A 20,526-nucleotide genomic window follows, 5' to 3' on the forward strand; every position below is an offset into this window, starting at 1 on the left:
CCCTTTAACAGCTTCTACTTTTCTGGGAAGGCTTTCCACTAGATGTTGGAACATTGTTGCGGGGACTTGCTTCCATTCAGCCACAAGAGCATTAGTGAGGTCTGGCACTGATGTTGGGCGATTAGGCCTGGCTCGCAGTCGGTGTTCCAATTTATCCCAAAGGTGTTCGATGGGGTTAAGGTCAGTGCTCTGTGCAGGCCAGTCAGGTTCTTCCAAACTGATCTTGACAAACCATTTCTGTATGGACCTCACTTTGTGCACGGGAGCATTGTCATGCTGAAACAGGAAAGTGACTTCACCAAACTGTTGCCACAAGAACCATGAAAAACAGCCCCAGACCATTATTCCTCCTCCACCAAATTTACCGTTGGCACTATGAATTGGGGCAGGTAATGTTCTCCTTAGTTGATTAGGCTGTTGATTGGGGCTTGTGGAATGTTCCTCCCACTCCTCTTCAATGCCTAGTTAAATAAATAAGAAAAATGGCTGCACAAAGTTGCTGGATATTGGTGGCAACTGGAACACGCTGTCATACATGTCGATCCAGAGCATCTGGTGAGTATTCAGGCCAAGGAAGAACTGGGATATTTTCAGCTTCCAGGAACTGTGTACAAATCCTTGTGACATGGGGCCGTGCATTATCATGCTGCAACATGAGGTGATGGTTGCGGATGAATGACATGACAATGGGCCTCAGGATCTCATCACGGTATCTCTGCATTCAGATTGTCATCGATAAAATACAAATGTGTTCGTTGTCAATAGCTTATGCCTGCCCATACCATAACCCCACCACCACCATGGAGCACTCTGTTAACAACGTTGACATCAGCAAACCGCTCGCCCACGCGACTCCATGCATGTGGTCTGTGAGGCCAGTTGGACGTACTGACAAATTCTCTAAAATGACTTTGGAGGCGGATTCTGGTAGAGAAATGTAAATTAAATTATCCGGCGACAGCTCTGTTGGACAATCCTGCAGTTAGAATGCCAATTGCACCCTGCCTCAAAACATGAGACATCTGTGGCATTGTGTTGTGTGACAAAACTGCACATTTTAAAGTGGCCTTTTATTGTCCCCAGCAGAAGGTGCACCTGTATAATGATCATGCTGTTTAACCAGCTTCTTGATATGCCACACATTCAGATTGGAAACATAGGATCAACACTTTACATGTTGCGTTTCTATTTTTGTTCAGTGTAGTAACCAGGCCTTGCCGCCATTGTCGCAACCCCTATTACCAGCCTGTTCAACCTCTCTTTCATATCGTCTGAGATCCCCAAGGATTGGAAAGCTGCCGCAGTCATCCCCCTCTTCAAAGGGGGAGACACCCTGGACCCAAACTGTTACAGACCTATATCCATTCTGCCCTGCCTATCTAAGGTCTTCGAAAGCCAAGTCAACAAACAGGTCACTGACCATCTCGAATCCCACCGTACCTTCTCCGCTATGCAATCTGGTTTCCGAGCCGGTCACGGGTGCACCTCAGCCACACTCAAGGTACTAAACGACATCATAACCGCCATCGATAAAAGACAGTACTGTGCAGCCGTCTTCATCGACCTTGCCAAGGCTTTCGACTCTGTCAATCACCATATTCTTATCGGCAGACTCAGTAGCCTCGGTTTTTCGGATGACTGCCTTGCCTGGTTCACCAATTACTTTGCAGACAGAGTTCAGTGTGTCAAATCGGAGGGCATGTTGTCCGGTCCTCTGGCAGTCTCTATGGGGGTGCCACAGGGCTCAATTCTCGGGCCGACTCTTTTCTCTGTGTATATCAATGATGTTGCTCTTGCTGCGGGCGATTCCCTGATCCACCTCTACGCAGACGACACCATTCTATACACTTTCGGCCCGTCATTGGACACTGTGCTATCTAACCTCCAATCGAGCTTCAATGCCATACAACACTCCTTCCGTGGCCTCCAACTGCTCTTAAACGCTAGTAAAACCAAATGCATGCTTTTCAACCGATCGCTGCCTGCACCCGCTTGCCCGACTAGCATCACCACACTGGATGGTTCCGACCTTGAATATGTGGACACCTATAAGTACCTAGGTGTCTGGCTAGACTGCAAACTCTCCTTCCAGACCCATATCAAACATCTCCAATCGAAAATCAAATCAAGAGTCGGCTTTCTATTCCGCAACAAAGCCTCCTTCACTCACGCTGCCAAGCTTACCCTAGTAAAACTGACTATCCTACCGATCCTCGACTTCGGCGATGTCATCTACAAAATTGCTTCCAACACTCTTCTCAGCAAACTGGATGCAGTTTATCACAGTGCCATCCGTTTTGTCACTAAAGCACCTTACACTACCCACCACTGCGACTTGTATGCTCTAGTCGGCTGGCCCTCGCTAAATATTCGTCGCCAGATCCACTGGCTCCAGGTCATCTACAAGGCCATGCTAGGCAAAGCTCCGCCTTATCTCAGCTCACTGGTCACGATGGCAACACCTATCCGTAGCACGCGCTCCAGCAGGTGTATCTCATTGATCATCCCTAAAGCCAACACCTCATTCGGCCGCCTTTCGTTCCAGTACTCTGCTGCCTGTGACTGGAACGAATTGCAAAAATCGCTGAAGTTGGAGACTTTAATCTCCCTCACCAACTTCAAACATCAGCTATCTGAGCAGCTAACCGATCGCTGCAGCTGTACATAATCTATTGGTAAATAGCCCACCCATTTTCACCTACCTCATCCCCACAGTTTTTATTTATTTACTTTTCTGCTCTTTTGCACACCAATATCTCTACCTGTACATGATCATCTGATCATTTATCACTCCAGTGTTAATCTGCAATATTGTAATTATTCGCCTACCTCCTCATGCCTTTTGCACACATTGTATATAGACTCCCCTTTTTCTCTACTGTGTTATTGACTTGTTAATTGTTTACTCCATGTGTAACTCTGTGTTGTCTGTTCACACTGCTATGCTTTATCTTGGCCAGGTCGCAGTTGCAAATGAGAACCTGTTCTCAACTAGCCTACCTGGTTAAATAAAGGTGAAATAAAAAAAATAATTTAAAAAATTATCTTTGGTAATCCATTAGACGTTCTGTTTTTTCCAGGATGGAAGGAAGTACGTTGCTCTATAGCCACAGGCGGGATGAGCAAATGTTTAAACTGTGTTAAGAGGAGAGGAAACCCTGTCAGGTAACAATGTCCGGTGTTAATGTTTCACTTCAGGAAAGAAACCTCAAAAGAATGCTAGTACATTTCACTTGTCTTGACAATCATAAATGAACTTTTATACTTTGAATTACATGCATTTGTAAATAATTTTATTTGCAATTCATTTGGCCTTAATCTGAACTCAACAATGCACCTCATTATTTCATTGAAAATCATCACTCAAAATAAAAAATACACACGCTAGCACTGATACAAACAGGAAAAAACTGTTAACCAAACTTCAGACAAAAAAAACTATTGGGGAGAAAACAATAACAGTGATGTACTACTGAACACACCAGTGGAAGCTGGTGAGGGGAGGACGGCTCAATAATGGCTGGAACGTAGCTAATGGAATGGCATCAAACACTTCCATGTGTGTTGATGTAGTGTATTTGATACGATTCCTCTCCAACCATTACCGCTTACCCATAACCCGTCCTCCCCCAGTTAAGGTGCCACCAACCTCCTGTGTTACACTTCATGATCCATCTGCTTACTCTTCATCGGAATCCTGTAGCAGAGCCTTCTGGGAGCTGGATGTCTTTCTCATCCCGATCTCTATGTCACCTCCCTTCCCTGCACATCTTTGTACACAGCTGTTAGGACCAGAGAAGAAGAAGCCATAGGTGGAAGTTGGCTCATACTGGCAGTGAATTTACCCAAGCTATATTAATGTAATGACTTAGTTTATTTCATTCAAGTTAAACTGACATTTACATTTTAGTCATTTAGCATTCATCTTAAGATAGCTAGGTGGGATAACCACATCTCAGTCATAGTAAACACATTTTTCCTTAATAACGTAGCTGTCAGCAAATCAGTGCTAGTAGGGATAAACTTAACTGACCTATTTGGAGACGGTATAAAAGCATATGGGTGAAACGTGGATAAAGGAAGATGCTCACCACCAGCCCATCCAGTAGTTTATGCCAACGATCAGCAGGGCCACAGCTAGATGCCAGCAGAAGCACATGGTGACGAACATGGTGTTATCGTGTGCCTGCAGATCCCACTGTACTCCGTTTAATGGGAACAGCACGAATCCAATCTGAAAGAACAAACACACATTTGCTCAGTTTTTCTCTGTGAGAGTGTGATTCATGAGATCGACTCGTTTGAAAATGAAAGTGTTTTTTTTGGTGGTGGTTTGCTACTGTATTACCTGAAAGAACCAGGAGCCTTGCAGGATGGTTAGGCTGACCCTGAGCAGCTCCAGTACGATGTTATCTCGCATGAACACCTCCAACAGGGTGCTGGCCGCCACACCAAACACTGCCACAAACAGCAGGGAGTGGATGTGGGTATCCAGAGGAGGGCGCATGTGCACATGGAAGTAAAACAGAAACCCTGGAGGGGAATGGAACATCCTGGAATATTAACACAACATGACGATAACATCTAGTCAGTGTCTACAGTTCAAAGAGCAGGGAAATATTATTTGTAATAACTATAACAATTATCCTGATGGTAAGAATACCTGCAAATTAAGTCTGCTAATGACTAGAGATGTACAATCAACCTTTTTGACACTGTACCTTCAATGAAAAAAGCCAGAGAGAGAGCAAGACGGTCAAGACCAAGTGGGACTGGAAGCGGTGACATACTGAGGACTTTAACAATTCCCCAGATGCCGAAAAAGAAGTACATTGTGCTGTGCTGCCAGTTCATCAGCTTCACCCAGGACTTAGTCTCTCTGAGGTACAGGTGGCCATGGGGCCCATCTGGCACAAACTGCTCTGCCATGATGCCTACAGAATGACAGAACAACATCCCGGTCAAAAGTGGTTGAGAGATTCCATAGTGTAAAATCCTGAAAGAGAGAGTGGTACAAATAAGTTCACCAAGGAAGACACTCACCCACAAAGGCTAAGAAAATAATGAGTGCCCCCTCGATTAAGTCGATTCTGTTAAAGAACAGGGGTAGTTTTTGTCTTCCTTTAGGCTGACGCCTCCTCCAGCAGTGTCGGAGAGGGTACATCACTGACCAACACAGGCCTAACAGCAGAAAGCAGCTGCCGGGAAGGGCATGTCCCTTGAAGTTGGCCATCCTCCTGTCAAAACTGAAAAATGAGAAATATGAATGATACATTAAATGAGAAACAAATCATAAACAAGTTGTTTTGTGATAATAGAAAGTACCACAGAGAGTAATTGTTTGAGCAACTTTACAATTTTCACAACTTTAATAAAATATCCAAAAAAGGTGCGTATGAGCTAAACGATGCAGATGGAAATGATTTTGTACTAGGCTTATTCAGTCATCCAGAATGAAAGTATATTTGTTTTTTTTTTATCTTGAGGTCAATTTAGAACACGCATTGAGTCCTGGCAATGACTCCCATGTATCCGGGAGATAGATGTCCTAAATGTCCTAAAGACATTTGTCTAGCAAATTAAAATGCAAATCCATTTGTGCAGTCCAAAAGAGAGCTAGATGGTTAGAGAGAACCTAGAGGTGCATAGTAAAGAGAGAGAGACCAAGGCAAGAAAATGTGTAGTTTCCAGTCATGTCAGATAATTGACCCCAATAAAACACTTGTGTGATCATAGCAAATTTGACCTTTAATAAAAATGCTGTACTGAGTTGAATATGTATGTGCTGTTTATAATAGGTCAATGTTTCTATGTTGTCTGTACTGTGGAAAAAAACAAGAGTTGGTTGTGCGGGTGATGTCCTTTAAGTCATGCTGGTGGGATGCCACATACTTATTAGGCATCACAGTAGGCTGGACTTCCATCCTTTTCATTTTTTGGTTGTTGGTTTAATGTATTGTATACTTTTGGTTGGTTACTGTTTATTTTAGTTTCGACAGAGGGTGTGTGTGTGTGTGTGTGTGTGTGTGTGTGTGTGTGATCTAAAAAAGAGGAGTGGTAAGCTATCTGTCAGACAAGTTTTTCTCGACTGTTCGCCTTGCATTCGCTTTCAACATGGCATAAAATATTGCCTTATTTTCTGTTCTCATCACAATTAAAACTAAGAATTGTTGATTTTGAGTTTAATTTGAGTATTTCTCCTCTTCTGTCTGGTCCTATAAATGAAGCCGTCAGACTTGTTGACATATGGGCTGTTACCGGATTAACACCAGAGACGGGACTTTATACCCTTACTCATCAATCATGAAAGAACACTGTTTTTCTCCACTATTAATAAACTGTATACAAAACAACCATAACAATCCAGAGAAAGTTTCAAATGTGCATACCTTGTTTGTTGTTACAGAGCAGTTGGATGACTGCTCCCTCTCAAATCAGTGAATCCTGTTAGTTGTGATGAATTGCAATAACAGTGGCCTACCTGTCCGCACACTGTGCACACCTGCTCGTCTACCTGTATTGAAAGCATCATGTGACGCTGCTCTTGCTTGCTCTGCATGACTTGACTGCGACCAATGAGCACAGCCCCCAGGGTTCTAATTACAAATGGAAACACATGGTATGCTTATTTTAATGATCTATTTATGAAATTAATGTATTTTTTGTTGATCATTGTAGCGCATCAATGGAATTATGTGAGACACCTGCAGTGTTTATGCCTACTTCAATAGGCTAATAAATACCGGTTCCATATGCAAACAGTTTGATCTAGTAATATACAGTGCCTTCAGAAAGTAGTCACACCCCTTGATCCCCCCCCCCACACACACACACATTATGTTGTGTTACAGCCTGATTTTAAAATGGTTTAAATTGAGATTTTTTTGGGTCACTGGCCTACACACAATACCCCCTACCCCATTTTCAAAAATTGTACCAATTAATTATGAAAAGCTGAGATGTCTTAAGTCAAGTATTCGACCCCTTTGTTATGGCAAGTATAAATAAGTTAAGGAGTAAACATTTGCTTAACAAGTCACAAAATAAGTAGCATAGACTCGCTCTGTGTGCAATACTAGCAAATCATTTATAACTAACCCAAGATAGTTCAAACGGGTGCTTCAGCTTTACAGCCCCTGTAACATGTCTGGGTTACCCCTTCTATCTTTGATAATAGTGTTTAATGTGATCTTTGATTGACTACCTAATCTTTGTTCCCCATACATACAATTATCTGTAAGGTCCCTCAGTCGAGCAGCGAATTTCAAACACAGATTCAACCACAAAGACCAGGGAGGTTTTCCAGTGCCTCGCAAAGAAGTGCAGCTACAGTATTGGTAGATGGGTTAAAAAAAAGAAGCAGACATTAAATATCCCTTTGAGCATGGTGAAGTTATTAATCACACTTTGGATGGTGTATCAATACACCCAGTCACTACAAAGATACAGGCGTCCTTCCTAACTCAGTTGCCGGAGAGGAAGGAAACTGCTCAGGGATTTCACCAATGATGACTTTAAAACAGTTACAGAGATGAATGGCTGTGACAAGAGAACTGAGGATGGATCAATAACATTGTAGTTACTCCACAATACTAACCTAATTGACAGTGAAAAGAAGGAAGCCTGTACAGAATAAAAAATTGTCCAAAACATGCATACTGTTTTCAACAAGGCACTAAAGTAATACTGCAAAGAATGTGGCAAAGCAATTCACTTTTTTGTCCTGAATACATTTGGGGAAAATCCAATAAACCACATTACTGAGTTGCACCCTCCATAATTTCAAGCATAGTGATGTTGCATCATGTTATGGTATGCTTGTAATTGTTTTTCAGGATAGAAAATAAACGGAATGGAACTAAGCACAATCATATAGGAAAACCTGGTCCGGTCTTCTTTCCGCCATATACTAGGAGATTAATTCACCTTTCAGCAGGACAATAACCTAAAACACAAAGCCAAATCTATACTGGAGTTGCTTACCAAGAAGACAGTGAATGTTCCTGAGTGGCCGAGTTACAGTTTTGACTTAAATCTACTTGAAAATCTATGGCAATACCTGAAACAACCAATCTGACAGAGCTTGAAGAATTTAGAAAATAATAATGGGCAAATATTGCACAATCCAGGTGTGCAAAGCTCTTCGAGACACCCAGAAAGACTCACAGCTGTAATCGCTGCCAAAGGTGCTTTTACAAAGTGTTGACTCAGGGGTGTGAATATTTATGTAAATGTATGTAAAATATTTCTGTATTTCGTTTTCAGTAAATGTGCAAAAATGGCTAAAAACAGGTTTCAACTTTGTCATCATGGAGTATGGTGCTTAGATGGGTGAGAAAAAAAAAACCTGATTGAATAAATGTTTAATATAATTTCCATTCCTAACTATAACGTTTTCCGCCAAGATAGAACTGCCAAAGGGGGCGGTGTTGCAATCTACTGCAGAGATAACCTGCAGAGTTCTGTCTTACTATCTAAGTCTGTACCCAAACAATTTGAGCTTCTACTTCTAAAAATGAACCTTTCCAGAAACAAGTATCTCACTGTTGCCGCTTGCTATAGACCTCCCTCTGTCCCCAGCTGTGCCCTCGATACTATATGTGAACTGATTGCCCCCCATCTATCTTCTGAGCTCGTGCTACTAGGTGACTTAAACTGGGACATGCTTAACACCCCGGCCATCCTACAAACTAAGCTTGATGCCCTCAATCTCACACAAATTATCAATGAACCTACCAGGTTCAACCCCAAATCAGTAAACACGGGCACCCTCATAGATGTCATCCTAACTAACTCGCCCTCCAAATACACCTCTGCTGTTGTCAATCAAGATCTCAGCGATCACTGCCTCATTGCCTGCATCCGTAATGGGTCTGCGACCAAACGACCACCCCTCATCACTGTCAAACGCTCCCTGAAACATTTCTGCGAGCAGGCCTTTCTAATCGACCTGGCCGGGGTATCCTGGAATGACATTGACCTCATCCCGTCAGTAGATGATGCCTGGCTATTCTTTAAAAATGCCTTCCTCACCATCTTAAATAAGCATGCCCCTCTCAAAAAATGTAGAACTAGGAATAGATATAGTCCTTGGTTCACTCCAGACCTGTCTGCCCTTGACCAGCACAAAAACATCCTGTGGCGTTCTGCATTAGCATCGAATAGCCCCCGTGATATGCAACTTTTCAGGGAAGTTAGGAACAAATATACACAGGCAGTTAGAAAACCTAAGGCAAGCTTTTTGAAACAGAAATATGCATCCTGTAGTACTAACTCAAAAAAGTTCTGGGACACTGTAAAGTCCATGGAGAATAAGAGCACCTCATCCCAGCTGCCCACTGCTCTGAGGCTAGGAAACACTGTCACCACCGATAAATCCACTATAATTGAACATTTCAATAAGCATTGAAAGGCTGTAACAACAAAGTGGAATAACTCAAGGGGTATGAATACTTTCTGAAGGCAGGTCGCTATTTTGTTGTCAATTTCAAAATAACCGAAATTTGACTTTTCTATACCAGGGCTGTTCAAATCCAGTCCTGAAGGGCTGAAACACTTCTGTTTTTTGTTTCTACCTGGTAGTTAATTGCACTCACCTGGTATCCCAGGTCTGAATTAGTCCCTGATTAGAAGGAGAGGATGAAAACCAGAAGTGGCATCACTCTCCATGACCGGAGTTGAACAGCCCGGTTCAACACTGTTGTGTAACCTCTGAAAAGGGTCATAGAACTCTCAGATGTCAGGCATTTTACAGTAGAGTATTGCTGTTTTTAGGAGGACTTAGGCGCAATTTCAGTTAATGTCTTACTTTCAGGGAGGTGTTTGCTGGAAGGGAGAGGCCAGTGTAAATGCCAGACTCAAATGAAACTTGCTCCCATCATCAATAATGTTTATTTCAGTCAATCAGATCAATCCAGATAAATATTTAAAGCATTTACTATACAGGTTTTTAAATACAAAATCATCACCCTGACTAGGCATAACAAAACCAAAATTTTCAAGTGTTCTTCACTGTTACTATCAGATTTATTCCTTAGAACTGGCAATTAATTCTTGCTAATAATGACACAAAACTTGGGGTTATAAGTGTGGGGATCAGAGTATTGCACAGAAGAATTTCTTCTCCCGAAAGGGGTTCTCAGAGGATGGCACTGGTGTCACCAGCGGGTCCTCCTTGGCATGAGCCTCACAGAAGGCCATTAGATCAGCTGCTGCTTTGGACACCTGCACATATTAAACATGGTTAACAAAGACAAAGATAAAAGATTGGAGAGTGGGGAAAAAGACAATGTGCTCTATTTACAATGTAGTTACTGATAATCAACAGTTTATTCGGTAACATGAAGAGATATAATCTACTACTGGTACTCCAGCGCGTACGCCCTGTAACCATTCGCTGCTCACCATCATTCTTTCAATGTTGACCTCCAGTTTCAGCTGTTCCACTGTCTTGCGAGCATCTGCAATCTTAGCCATGTTATTGGACATCCTGCTTCCTCTCGCTGTACCTCAGCCTGATCCAACTGTTTGTAGATCATGCATTATGTTAATGCAAAATCACACTTTTCATACATACATGCCAAAGACATAGTGTGTAATGGTTTCATGTGCTTGTTATTGCTTCTGCTGCCTGGGTCTCAGCTGGAAGTGTTACAGTGAGGGCCTCAGAGGGAGAGGTGCAGGGAGGGGCATGCATAGGCAGCAGCATTACCCAGGGGGCACCTCACTTGTTTCTCTGTATCTGTATATGTATCTGTAAATGACATTTGCTTAACGCTTATTATCCTTTAATGAGGATCGTACTGTATTTGTGATGATTAAAAGTAGCATTCATTCTCTTACACATTGCATGTGAATAAAGAAAATAACAACCACCTCTCTCATCCCTCCATTTACAATGCCCAATTTTGTTGCTGGTAATCATGTAGCGGTTTGTCTCTTGATGACCGTTGCCCACTATGCCCATTCAGAGGGCAGTGAAACATCCAAACTTAACTGCAGTTTATTTTCTCAGTATTTCCTTTCATCGACAACTGAATGAACTGATGATGAAAACTAGTTTTGTTTTTGACATGAACATTTACATAACATGACCTGCACTTTAATGGACTGTACTACATAAAATATGCAAAACTTTAGAATTATTTGCCTATATCAGAACACAGCCAAATGTATGTTTTATTTACCAAAACACAATGCCACTGTCACTATGGTCTACAACACATAAACATCAACACAATTGAATTCAAAGAGTCTAATTAGCCACTTACCGCAAAAACAAGACAGACGGGTTGGTAGGTCCAGGGTTCTACAGTTGAGGTGTGATAGTTGAACAAGGCACACTCCACCCACTTAGAGTTCCAAATGGAGAGAGATTAGGGGTAAGATGGGGAGGAGTGCTTGAATAGGTTGCCTCCTCTTATAATTAGCTGTCTTTCTACCCCCATGTTGGGCTCAATGCAACAGTAGTAGCAGGCGACATGGGGTGTGACCTTCCTTTCTTTATCATTTGCTTGTCATCAATTAGACTAGCATTTGATCTGTTTACCTTAGACAACTAGATCGTTCTTTGGAAAGGAGATTGTAATTTTGTTGTAAAGGTTGTACTTTTTTTCTCATAATAATTTTTCTTGCAAATTTGGGTAATGCTTATTGGAGTTAATTATTTAAGCCAGTGATCTGCGTGTAACCAAGAGCCTTAGGCAGGACTGGTGACATGAGAGATACACCCAGTGGTTGTTTTCCCACATACTCCCACAACAAATATGTACCTGCAAGATTACACAAGACTCTACACATTTTATCTGTTGGGATTGAAGGGAGAGAATATCATCGTTATCTTAAAATACTCTTGATGGAGTGTAATACGGAATGTTTAATACCATGTAGCTAGCCTATTATCATAATTCATTGTGCGGCTAGGGATCCTGACAGTCTGATATAGCATGTGAAGTGAAATCTCTCAAGGTGCAGTTACAGTAAGCTCCCAGTAACTCATAGTACTGCCTGGATTGTCAGTATCTCCAGCAGGGCTTGCAGGGTTGCCAGACAACAGCAGGGGGCACAGTGGCTGCCTCATAGTTGAATGCCAAGCGTCTCATTAGCAGGTGTTTTCCTGCATTAATTGGTCGTCTCACTGCAAGTAGTGGGCTCCAACCAGCCCAACCAGCTAGCCCTTCTACACTAACCCTTTCTCTGCTGCTGGGGCAGAGGTGGATAGTTTGCCCACAGAAATGTGTTCTGTTAAATGGTGATTTTTTAATTGAATTCATGTTCTTTTACGAAACTTTTACTCTAGAGTCTAGACCAGGGGTACTGAACTCTGACCCTACGAGGTCCGGAGCCTTCTGGACTTCTGTTCTACCTGATAATTAATTGCACACACCTGGTGTTCCAAGTCTAAATCAGTCCCTGATTAGAGGGGAACTGGCTTCGAGGTCCAGATTTAAGTTTGAGGGGTCTAGACCATGGTGTAATGATATATCATACCATGTATGGAAGTTGCCACAGAGGGCCAAGCAGCTGGTGAGTCATTGAGATGTTTAGAGGTTAAATAACAGCAGTTTATGTACACTTGTTGATGATATAATTGTTCTGGGCTAGGCCTTTGTGCAGCCCACCGGAGTTGGATGTGACCTGGAGGCACCAACCTCTGTTGAAGACCATTTTCCAGCCCAAGCACTTACATGCACTTTTTTTGCTATATAAATTAACTCTATTATTATGTTTTATTATTATATATTGTGCTAAAATCTATACTTCACCCTGAACTGAATGAATTCTGCAGACGATAATGACGGCCCATTGTCAGACACTAACTTGTTCAGATTACACCTGAGACTATTCTGGTGCATTTTAAACTTGTTTTCTTTGCTGACTGGCCATTTCCCTTAACATTTAGTCAATGAATACATTCAAAACACATTTTTAAAAGGGATACTTTGTTTTAAGGCCTGTTATTATGAACTGACCTGGACAAAACATTTTCCCTGAAATAAATTCACATAGGCCCAAAGATGATTTGCAGAAATACATTTATTCTCCAGACACAGGATATCATTATCATGCACTCAACATAGTCTCTGTTTTGATTGGCAGACTCTTCTGTTGGCAGACTCTCCTGTTGGCAGACTCTCCTGCTGACAGACTCTCTTCTTGCATGATCTCTAAACTCGTCCTCAGGCTAATTGCGCATACCAATTCTGAGGAATGGGTAGAAGTGTCTGGTGAACGTGATGATGTTGGCCTCTAGCACACACAGTAGTATCCAGAGATGTCGTTTTCCCAATCGCCGAAAAAACCTTGCATCGTTTCTTTGAGGCGATATTTGATTCCAGCACCGAATTTAGATTTGCTTCCTCTCTTCTTGGTGTATTTCCAAACAGTAAGGCTGCAACCTCTTGATACCACCAAGGAAGAGATGCGGTTGTTCCAGCGCCATGGGATGATAGGGACGTCCTCACCTGGGTAAGCATCAAGGTACTCTCCCCCACAACTCTGCTCGTAATAATAGTGACTGTCCTCAAACATACGTGCGCAAAGCTTCACGCCATCTGCGTCTTTCAACGCATTGGCTTCTGGGCATTGGGCATTGAGGACTTCAAAGCACAAAGTGCTCAGAAGCAGAGCGATCATCACCTTCATGGTTGCTTCGTTGGTGTCTGGACAGAAGGGGTGCAGGTGTTTCCTTAAATAGCTTTAATAACTTCTGACCATGTGGATGTTTTGTCATGTGTGAGAATTTGTGTGTTTAAGCAGGTGTCCTGAAGGTTTCTCTTTTTGAACCAGATTAGAACCAGTTCAGAACCTAACATGATACATATTGACCTAGCTATATTACTTACAAATAGGCTATATCTTTTAGCCAAATAATGTGTAATACTTAATAACTTTCATGAACAATCCATTTTGCGGTTTTATAAATGTTTATAAATGCTTTATAAATTTGAACAAATAATGAAATAATTATTTATTAATGGTGTATAAATGCTTATTCATGAAAGGTTATAAAGTGTTACCAAATAAAATAATAAAAGGCATCACCCTCAGTCTGGTCAAATCAGATATTTATGTTTTACCAGAAACACATCTAACTGATCTTGAACATGAAACATTAGAAATAAAGTTCATTGGCCAAATGTGTTATTTTTCAGAGGGGTCGCCATCCTAATCAACAAAGAAACACCATTTAAACGAATATATTTTTAGGGTGCTTCATTTTAATTCATGGTACAATCAACAATCAATGCTGAATTTATATGGTCCCAAAACTGACTATCCTCAATTTGTCCATTTAATCTTAAAACATTTACAAGATTTTACCAACTCCAGAATTCTAGTTGGAGGAGACATTAACGCTGTTATTGATCCACTAGCCGAGAAGTCCCATGGCAGTGTGCACATGCATTCAACAAGCGCTCCAGGAACCATTTAAAGCTACATGGTAAAACAAGGTATGGTGGATATTTGGCGCCTCTTCAATCCGGACGAGAGAGAGTATACCTGTATCTCACCTCATCATAAAACGTAATCCCGTATAAACCTTTTCATCGGTAATGCATTTTTGCAATCCCAAATTTCCAAACCCCAAATTCATTCGAGTAGCACCTCCGATTACGCATTGATCAGCCTTGTTTTAACCATCAACTCCGAACGTCATCCTTCAATATGGAAAAAAAAACACCTTGCTTCTATCAGATTCCAAATTCAATACGCATTTTAATGGGAAATGGAACAAATGCATTGAGTTTAAATGCATGGGTGTGTATCTGAGCCAGTGTATTTCAGTCATTTCAAATCATTTCCAAGTGTATTTAATAGCACATCTGAATGTACGCCGACACTACTCTTAGAAACTGCAAAAGTTGTACTTAGAGGAAAAAATATGTTTCTGCTCAGCAAAGAAGAAAAAGGAAAATAAAAAAAATTGATACCCTCTTTACATCTACTCAAACGGATGATATAAGCGACTATTACAGGCCAAACTCAAATGTAATTGAATTATTTCTGCAGACAGAGGCTTTAATTATGAGAACGCAACAAAATGACCCCGAACTCGAGGATAAATCCGGAAATTTCTTGGCTAATATGCTTAAACATAACAAGGAAATGTTGGTAATCCACTCTATTAAAAACATTGAAGGTAACGTAACCAAAATGAAAATATTAATTCCATCTCCAAAGTATTTGATTCCAAACTACTCCCAACGAATTTCACTCCGCATCTCGCTTCCCAAACCGATATTCCTACCGCATTAGTGATGTTGGAAGCAGAGAAGGCATCTGACAGTCGATCTGACCTTCCTGAACTTGGCACTTGAGTAATTCGGTTTTAGTGCATACAGTTGAAGTCGGAAGTTTACATACACTTAGTTTGGAGTCATTAAAACTCGTTTATCAACCACTCCACAAATTTCTTGTTAACAAACTATAGTTTTGGCAAGTCGTTTAGGACATCTAATTTGTGCATGACACAAGACATTTTTAGATATAGGACTCGAATATATGTCGATATAGGACTCGTTTTACTGTGGATATATTTACTTTTGTACCTGCCAAAACTATAGTTTGTTAACCAGAAATTTGTGCAGTGATTGAAAAACAAGTTATAATGACTCCAATCTAAGTGTATGTAAACTACCGACTTCAACTGTAGCTCACCACAAGCCTCCGTATATACCAATAATATAATCTCATATCTGTTCAAATGACTAAATGGGACCAGACAAGGCTGTCCAATGTCTCCACTTCTGTTAAAAAAATATATTGAACCCTTGGCTGCTGCTGTTTGCCAAAACAGTTCAATCATAGGTGTCCGATCCCCAAACATAACTCACAAAATAAGTGTCTATGCTGATGATATTCTGATGTTCGTACAAGAACCCGATTGATCATTAGAACACTTGCTCTCGACAATCAACACATTCGGTAGTACAGTATATCAGGATATAAGATTAATTGGGGCAAATCAGAGATCCTCCCCATAAATCAATTTAATTGGAAGTCTTTAGCCAAAACAAATCAAAAATCCTACATAGATTCCACTACACCAATAGAATGTTGTCACCAATGGGGCTTGTTGATTCACCTCTGTGTCCATTCTGCCAAAAATACCTTCCAGACATTCATCTCCATGCATTCTGGTTTTGTCCCATCATTGAGAATTACTGGAAAAAAACATTGTCTCAGACGTCCTCCATATTACAATTCCTGCATCCCCAATCACTCTGTATACTGCATTACTTTGATGATGACGTCCCCGGTGTTTTTGCTATCCCCAAGGACAAAAAACTGTTCCTATTAATTTCATTAACAATCTTCAAAAAAAGTGATACTGTTAAACTGGAAAACCATATCCAATGTTCCAACCATACACTGGCTTAGTTTACTGTCTGACCTGGCCTCCCTGGAGAGATCCACCTTCAAACAAAATAACAACTGAAGGACTTTAACACAATCTGGGAACCATTCCTATCCTACATTCCCCCAGGCAACCCCAGACAAGATCAAATATGGCACATCCTTCCTGTCCCGTTCCGTTCCATTCTGTCCTGTCTTCTCCAGCCTGGTCATCTCTTGTTTTGTCCTGTTTTGACTTCTCCCTTATTTTTAGCTTCCTCTTTTTTTGTATTTTTACCCAACCTTTCTGCTCTTTAGTTGCAGTTGACCTTCTTCACTATAATAAACAGCTGTATGTACTGTTGGATGGTGGGATGGGGAGGGTAAAGAGGTGGTAGAGCTATGTGACGGGAGTGGGTATCAAGAAGATACTAGCTCATATTTGGTGCCTGGTGTACTTGCTTTTATATACAGTGCCTTCAGAAAGTATTCAGACCCCTTGACTTTTTCCACATTTGTTACGTTACAGCCTTATGTTTTTATCTCAATCTACACACAATAACCTATAATGACAATGCAAAAACTGTTTTTTTAAAACATTTTTGCTACTTTATTCAATTAAAAACTGAAATATCACATTTACATAAGTATTCAGACTCTTTACTCAGTATTTTGTTGAAGACCTTTGGCAGCGATTACAGCATCGAGACTTCATGGGTATGACGTTACAAGCTTGGCACACCTGTATTTGGGGAGTTTCTCCCATTCTTCTCTGCAGATCCTCTCAAGCTCTGTCAGGTTGGATGGGGAGCATTGCTGCACAGCTATTTTCAGGTCTCTCCAGAGATGTTCAATCGGGTTCAAGTCCGGCTGGGCCACTCAAGGACATTCAGAGACTTGTCCCGTAGCCACTCCTGCGTTGTCTTGGCTGTGTGCTTAAGGTCGTTGTCCTGTTGGAAGGTGAACCTTCACCCCAGTCTGAGTTCCTGAGCCCTCTGGAACAGGTTTTCATCAAGGATCTCTCTGTACTTTGCTCTGTTCATCTTTCCCTCGATCCCGACTAGTCTCCCAGTCCCTGCTGCTGAAAAAGAACCTCAAAGCATGATGCTGCCACCAGCATGCTTCACCGTAGGGATGCAGCCAGGCTTCCTCCAGACATGACGCTTGGCATTCAGGCCAAAGAGTTCAACCTTGGTTTCATCAGACCAGAGAATTTGGTTTCTCATGGTCTGAGAGTCCTTTAAGTGCCTTTTGGCAAATTCCAAGTGGGCTGTCATGTGCCTGAGGAGTGGCTTCCATCTGGCCACTCTACCATAAAGGCCTGATTGGTGGAGTGGAACTCTAGAACTATGTCAGAGTTACCATTGGGTTCTTTGTCACCTCCCTGACCAAGGCCCTTCTCCCCTGATTGCTCAGTTTGGCCGGGCAACCAGCTCTAGGAAGAGTCTTGGTGGTTCTCCCATTTAAGAATGATGGAGGCCACTGTGTTCTTGGGGACCTTCAATGCTGCAGAAATTTGAGTCTCAGGGCAAAGGGTCTGAATAGTTATGTAAATAAGGAATCTGTTTTTTTTATTTATAATAAATGTGCAGAAATTTCAAAAAACGTTTCCCTTTGTCAATATGGGGTATTGTGTGTTGATTTCGGAGAAAATATATTGAATCAATTTTAGAATAAGGCTATAACTGTGGAAAAAGTCAAGGATTCTGAATACTTTCCAAAGGCGCTGTATATTTGACCCACTCTACTGACTCTTTATCTGAAACACCCTGTTTTTAAAATACATCTAAATAATGAAGTTGTCCTTCCATTATGGAGGGTGGAGGTGGGCAAAAAAAAAAATACATGTAAATGCCTAGTGAAACCACAAAAGCTAAAAAAAATTTAAAAAAACATTATTTACACGGTACTTGTGTACACTACAATAATGAAAATATAAAATGTTCTTATTCAGTGTAACTTGTAGGCCTGTCCAATGGTGGAAATGTACTGGATTCACTGAGAAAACCCAACAAAGGGTCATCTGAGTTCGAAATGAATGCTGAAATAATTCACTCCCTGAATCCCCCTCATTTCCACCACTGCCTAAATCAAATGACCATTGACTCGGTCCTTAGGGGGACACAAAATCAGATCACAAAATCAGATCTACCTGCTCCATATGTTATTGGCCTCAATATATTTTAAATGTGTTGATTTTTAAAATTTAACTAGGCAAGTCAGTTAAGAACAAATTCTACTTTACAATGACGGCCTACCCCGTCCAAACCCAGAAGACGCTGGGCCAATTGTGCACCGCCTTATGGGACTCCCAATCACGGCCGGGTGTGATACAGCCTGGATTCGAACCAGGGACTGTAGTGACACCTCTTGCACTGAGATGCAGTGCCTTAGACCGCTGTGCCACTCGGGAGCCCTCTGGGCCACCATAACCACAACTTTCTTCAACTGGTCATTCAGTACAGTACCAACTCCATTGAATTAAACGTTGCACACCATTCTGTTCACTGAACATACCCCAAGTGAGTTCTGGGAAAGTAAGCACATGTCCTGGGAATGACTGCCATCTGGGTTACTCTCAAATACAACACTCCTTTAAAGACAAAAGGTCAGATGCACTTATGTTACTGTTGAGAATAACCCAGATGGCAATCATTCCCAGGACATGTGCTTACTTTTACTTGACCATGAGCAGTCAGTGACTCACCTGGGGTATGTTTAGTACAACATAACGGTGTGCAACGTTTAGTTCAATGGAGTTGGTACTGTACTGAACAACCAGTTGAAGAACGTTGTGGTTATGGTGGTCCAGAGGGCGATTGTGTTACGGTGTGCTACAGGAGTTTAGAGATTTCAAAAATGGTCACGCCCATATTGATCAGGCCACACCATAGAAAGGGAGCAAACACACCTCAAAGGAATCGAACTGAACTCTCCCCTGGGAAAGTACATGTGTCTCTCGTGTGCAAACAGTTGGACACGTTCTTGTATCTAGGGCACTATATCTCCCTTGTCCAGCAAGGTGTCGTGTTCAGTATTAAAATATCACAGAACTGCAAATGTCACATTGTCAGTGCACCCACAGTTCTACCTGTTCTGAAGCCAGGAGGCTAGTATCAGCTACATTTATGCCTATACTAGACTCTGGGGATATTTTATATGAATGCTTCCGCTCAGTTTTCGAGATCAATTGACACCCTTGAGATTTATTTTAAACTGCAAAACCCTTTCTCACCACTGCACTTTGTATACCAGGGTTGGCTGGCCTTCTCTAGTCACTCGTAGGCTCAGTCACTGGTATACTTTTATTTTCAAAGCCATTTTGGGTTTACTACCATTTTTATTTGGGCATTTGTATTGTTCAGAAATGTGATGGGTACTCTCTTCGTTCGCTGGACTTTATCCTGCTAACTGTTCCAAATGTCCGAGCTGAATTTGGTAAAAGGGCTTTTATGTACTCTGCGCCATCGGCTTGGAACACCTTACAAAATACTTTTAAACTGGAATAACTTGTCCTGATTGGCGTTTTTAAATCATTGAAGGATTTTGAGGTTGATTCCCTGACCTGTCAATATTTTTAATTGGCTGTTTTATGATTTTGTAATACTCTTTTGAATGCTATGGTTTTTTACTATATTACCTGTAGATTACTTTACTAGATTATCTGTCTGTAATTGTGTAATGACTTGGTGCTGCCTATCTAAATTTCAATGAGCTCTTCCTGGTTAAATAAATACAAATAAAATCGCTTATGTTCTTCTTGAACTTTGCTGTTAAATATATTTTCAATGTATGTTAAAGGGGGAATCTGGAGTTCAAACAAATTGGTTCCCTGCCACCTTTCTGGCTAAACGGCTTATCAAATTCATAGACAGGGCTATAGATGAAGGACATGATAGTTTTAATAATCTTTTGAAGCTATAGTGTTTTTTAGAATGACATTGTTTACAATGGAGAAAAACAAGCTTATGTTTTGGGGTCTGATGGAGTGTGACAGACAGTTGAACTAAGCTCATGAGGCTTAGTTTTATTTATTTTTTCAAGAATCAATATATAGAATTAATTTAAAAGTCAAATGTATGTAGCATTCACATATTGCCACTTTAATGAAGTGGTTCCCAAATGTTTTCGGTGACTGTACCACCAATTTAATTTTGCTCTGCCCGGAGTACCCACTCATGTACATTA

General features: G+C 41.3%; 3 protein-coding genes across 3 annotated transcripts; all 3 read right to left on the reverse strand.

Moving 5' to 3' along the window:
* Positions 1-2,791: 2,791 nt before the first annotated feature.
* Positions 2,792-6,506, reverse strand: LOC115147051 (transmembrane protein 45B-like). Its single transcript, XM_029689039.2, has 6 exons — positions 6,390-6,506; positions 5,044-5,246; positions 4,722-4,934; positions 4,349-4,533; positions 4,092-4,234; positions 2,792-3,782 (listed from the first exon to the last, which is right to left on the reverse strand). Exons 2-6 carry the CDS (start codon positions 5,231-5,233, stop codon positions 3,680-3,682), a joined length of 834 nt encoding a protein of 277 aa, XP_029544899.1. The 5' UTR covers positions 5,234-5,246; positions 6,390-6,506; the 3' UTR covers positions 2,792-3,679.
* Positions 6,507-9,875: 3,369 nt separating this feature from the next.
* Positions 9,876-11,378, reverse strand: LOC115147052 (guanine nucleotide-binding protein G(I)/G(S)/G(O) subunit gamma-8-like). Its single transcript, XM_029689041.2, has 3 exons — positions 11,271-11,378; positions 10,405-10,523; positions 9,876-10,224 (listed from the first exon to the last, which is right to left on the reverse strand). The coding sequence occupies exons 2-3, from the start codon at positions 10,486-10,488 to the stop codon at positions 10,096-10,098; spliced, it is 213 nt and encodes a 70-aa protein (XP_029544901.1). The 5' UTR covers positions 10,489-10,523; positions 11,271-11,378; the 3' UTR covers positions 9,876-10,095.
* A 1,870-nt stretch (positions 11,379-13,248) lies between these two features.
* Positions 13,249-13,644, reverse strand: LOC115147053 (syncollin). The gene has a single exon (XM_029689042.2). The coding sequence runs from the start codon at positions 13,642-13,644 to the stop codon at positions 13,249-13,251; it is 396 nt and encodes a 131-aa protein (XP_029544902.1).
* Between the last annotated feature and the right edge of the window lie 6,882 nt (positions 13,645-20,526).

Source organism: Oncorhynchus nerka, linkage group LG19 (assembly GCF_034236695.1).
Source record: "Oncorhynchus nerka isolate Pitt River linkage group LG19, Oner_Uvic_2.0, whole genome shotgun sequence".
NCBI classification, from domain to species: Eukaryota; Metazoa; Chordata; class Actinopteri; order Salmoniformes; family Salmonidae; genus Oncorhynchus; species Oncorhynchus nerka.

What these genes read in the sequence shown, in the direction of transcription:
- LOC115147053 (XM_029689042.2), bottom strand. Translation starts at nt 13,644, where the DNA reads ATGAAGGTGATGATCGCTCTGCTTCTGAGCACTTTGTGCTTTGAAGTC.
- LOC115147052 (XM_029689041.2), bottom strand. Translation starts at nt 10,488, where the DNA reads ATGTCCAATAACATGGCTAAGATTGCAGATGCTCGCAAGACAGTGGAA. An exon ending in TCAACATTGAAAGAATGATG is followed by an intron (nt 10,225 to 10,404) that starts GTGAGCAGCGAA and finishes TAATATGTGCAG; the next exon opens with GTGTCCAAAGCAGCAGCTGA.
- LOC115147051 (XM_029689039.2), bottom strand. Translation starts at nt 5,233, where the DNA reads ATGGCCAACTTCAAGGGACATGCCCTTCCCGGCAGCTGCTTTCTGCTG. An exon ending in AAGGCTCCTGGTTCTTTCAG is followed by an intron (nt 4,235 to 4,348) that starts GTAATACAGTAG and finishes TTGTTCTTTCAG; the next exon opens with ATTGGATTCGTGCTGTTCCC. An exon ending in AACTACTGGATGGGCTGGTG is followed by an intron (nt 3,783 to 4,091) that starts GTGAGCATCTTC and finishes TGGTCCTAACAG; the next exon opens with CTGTGTACAAAGATGTGCAG.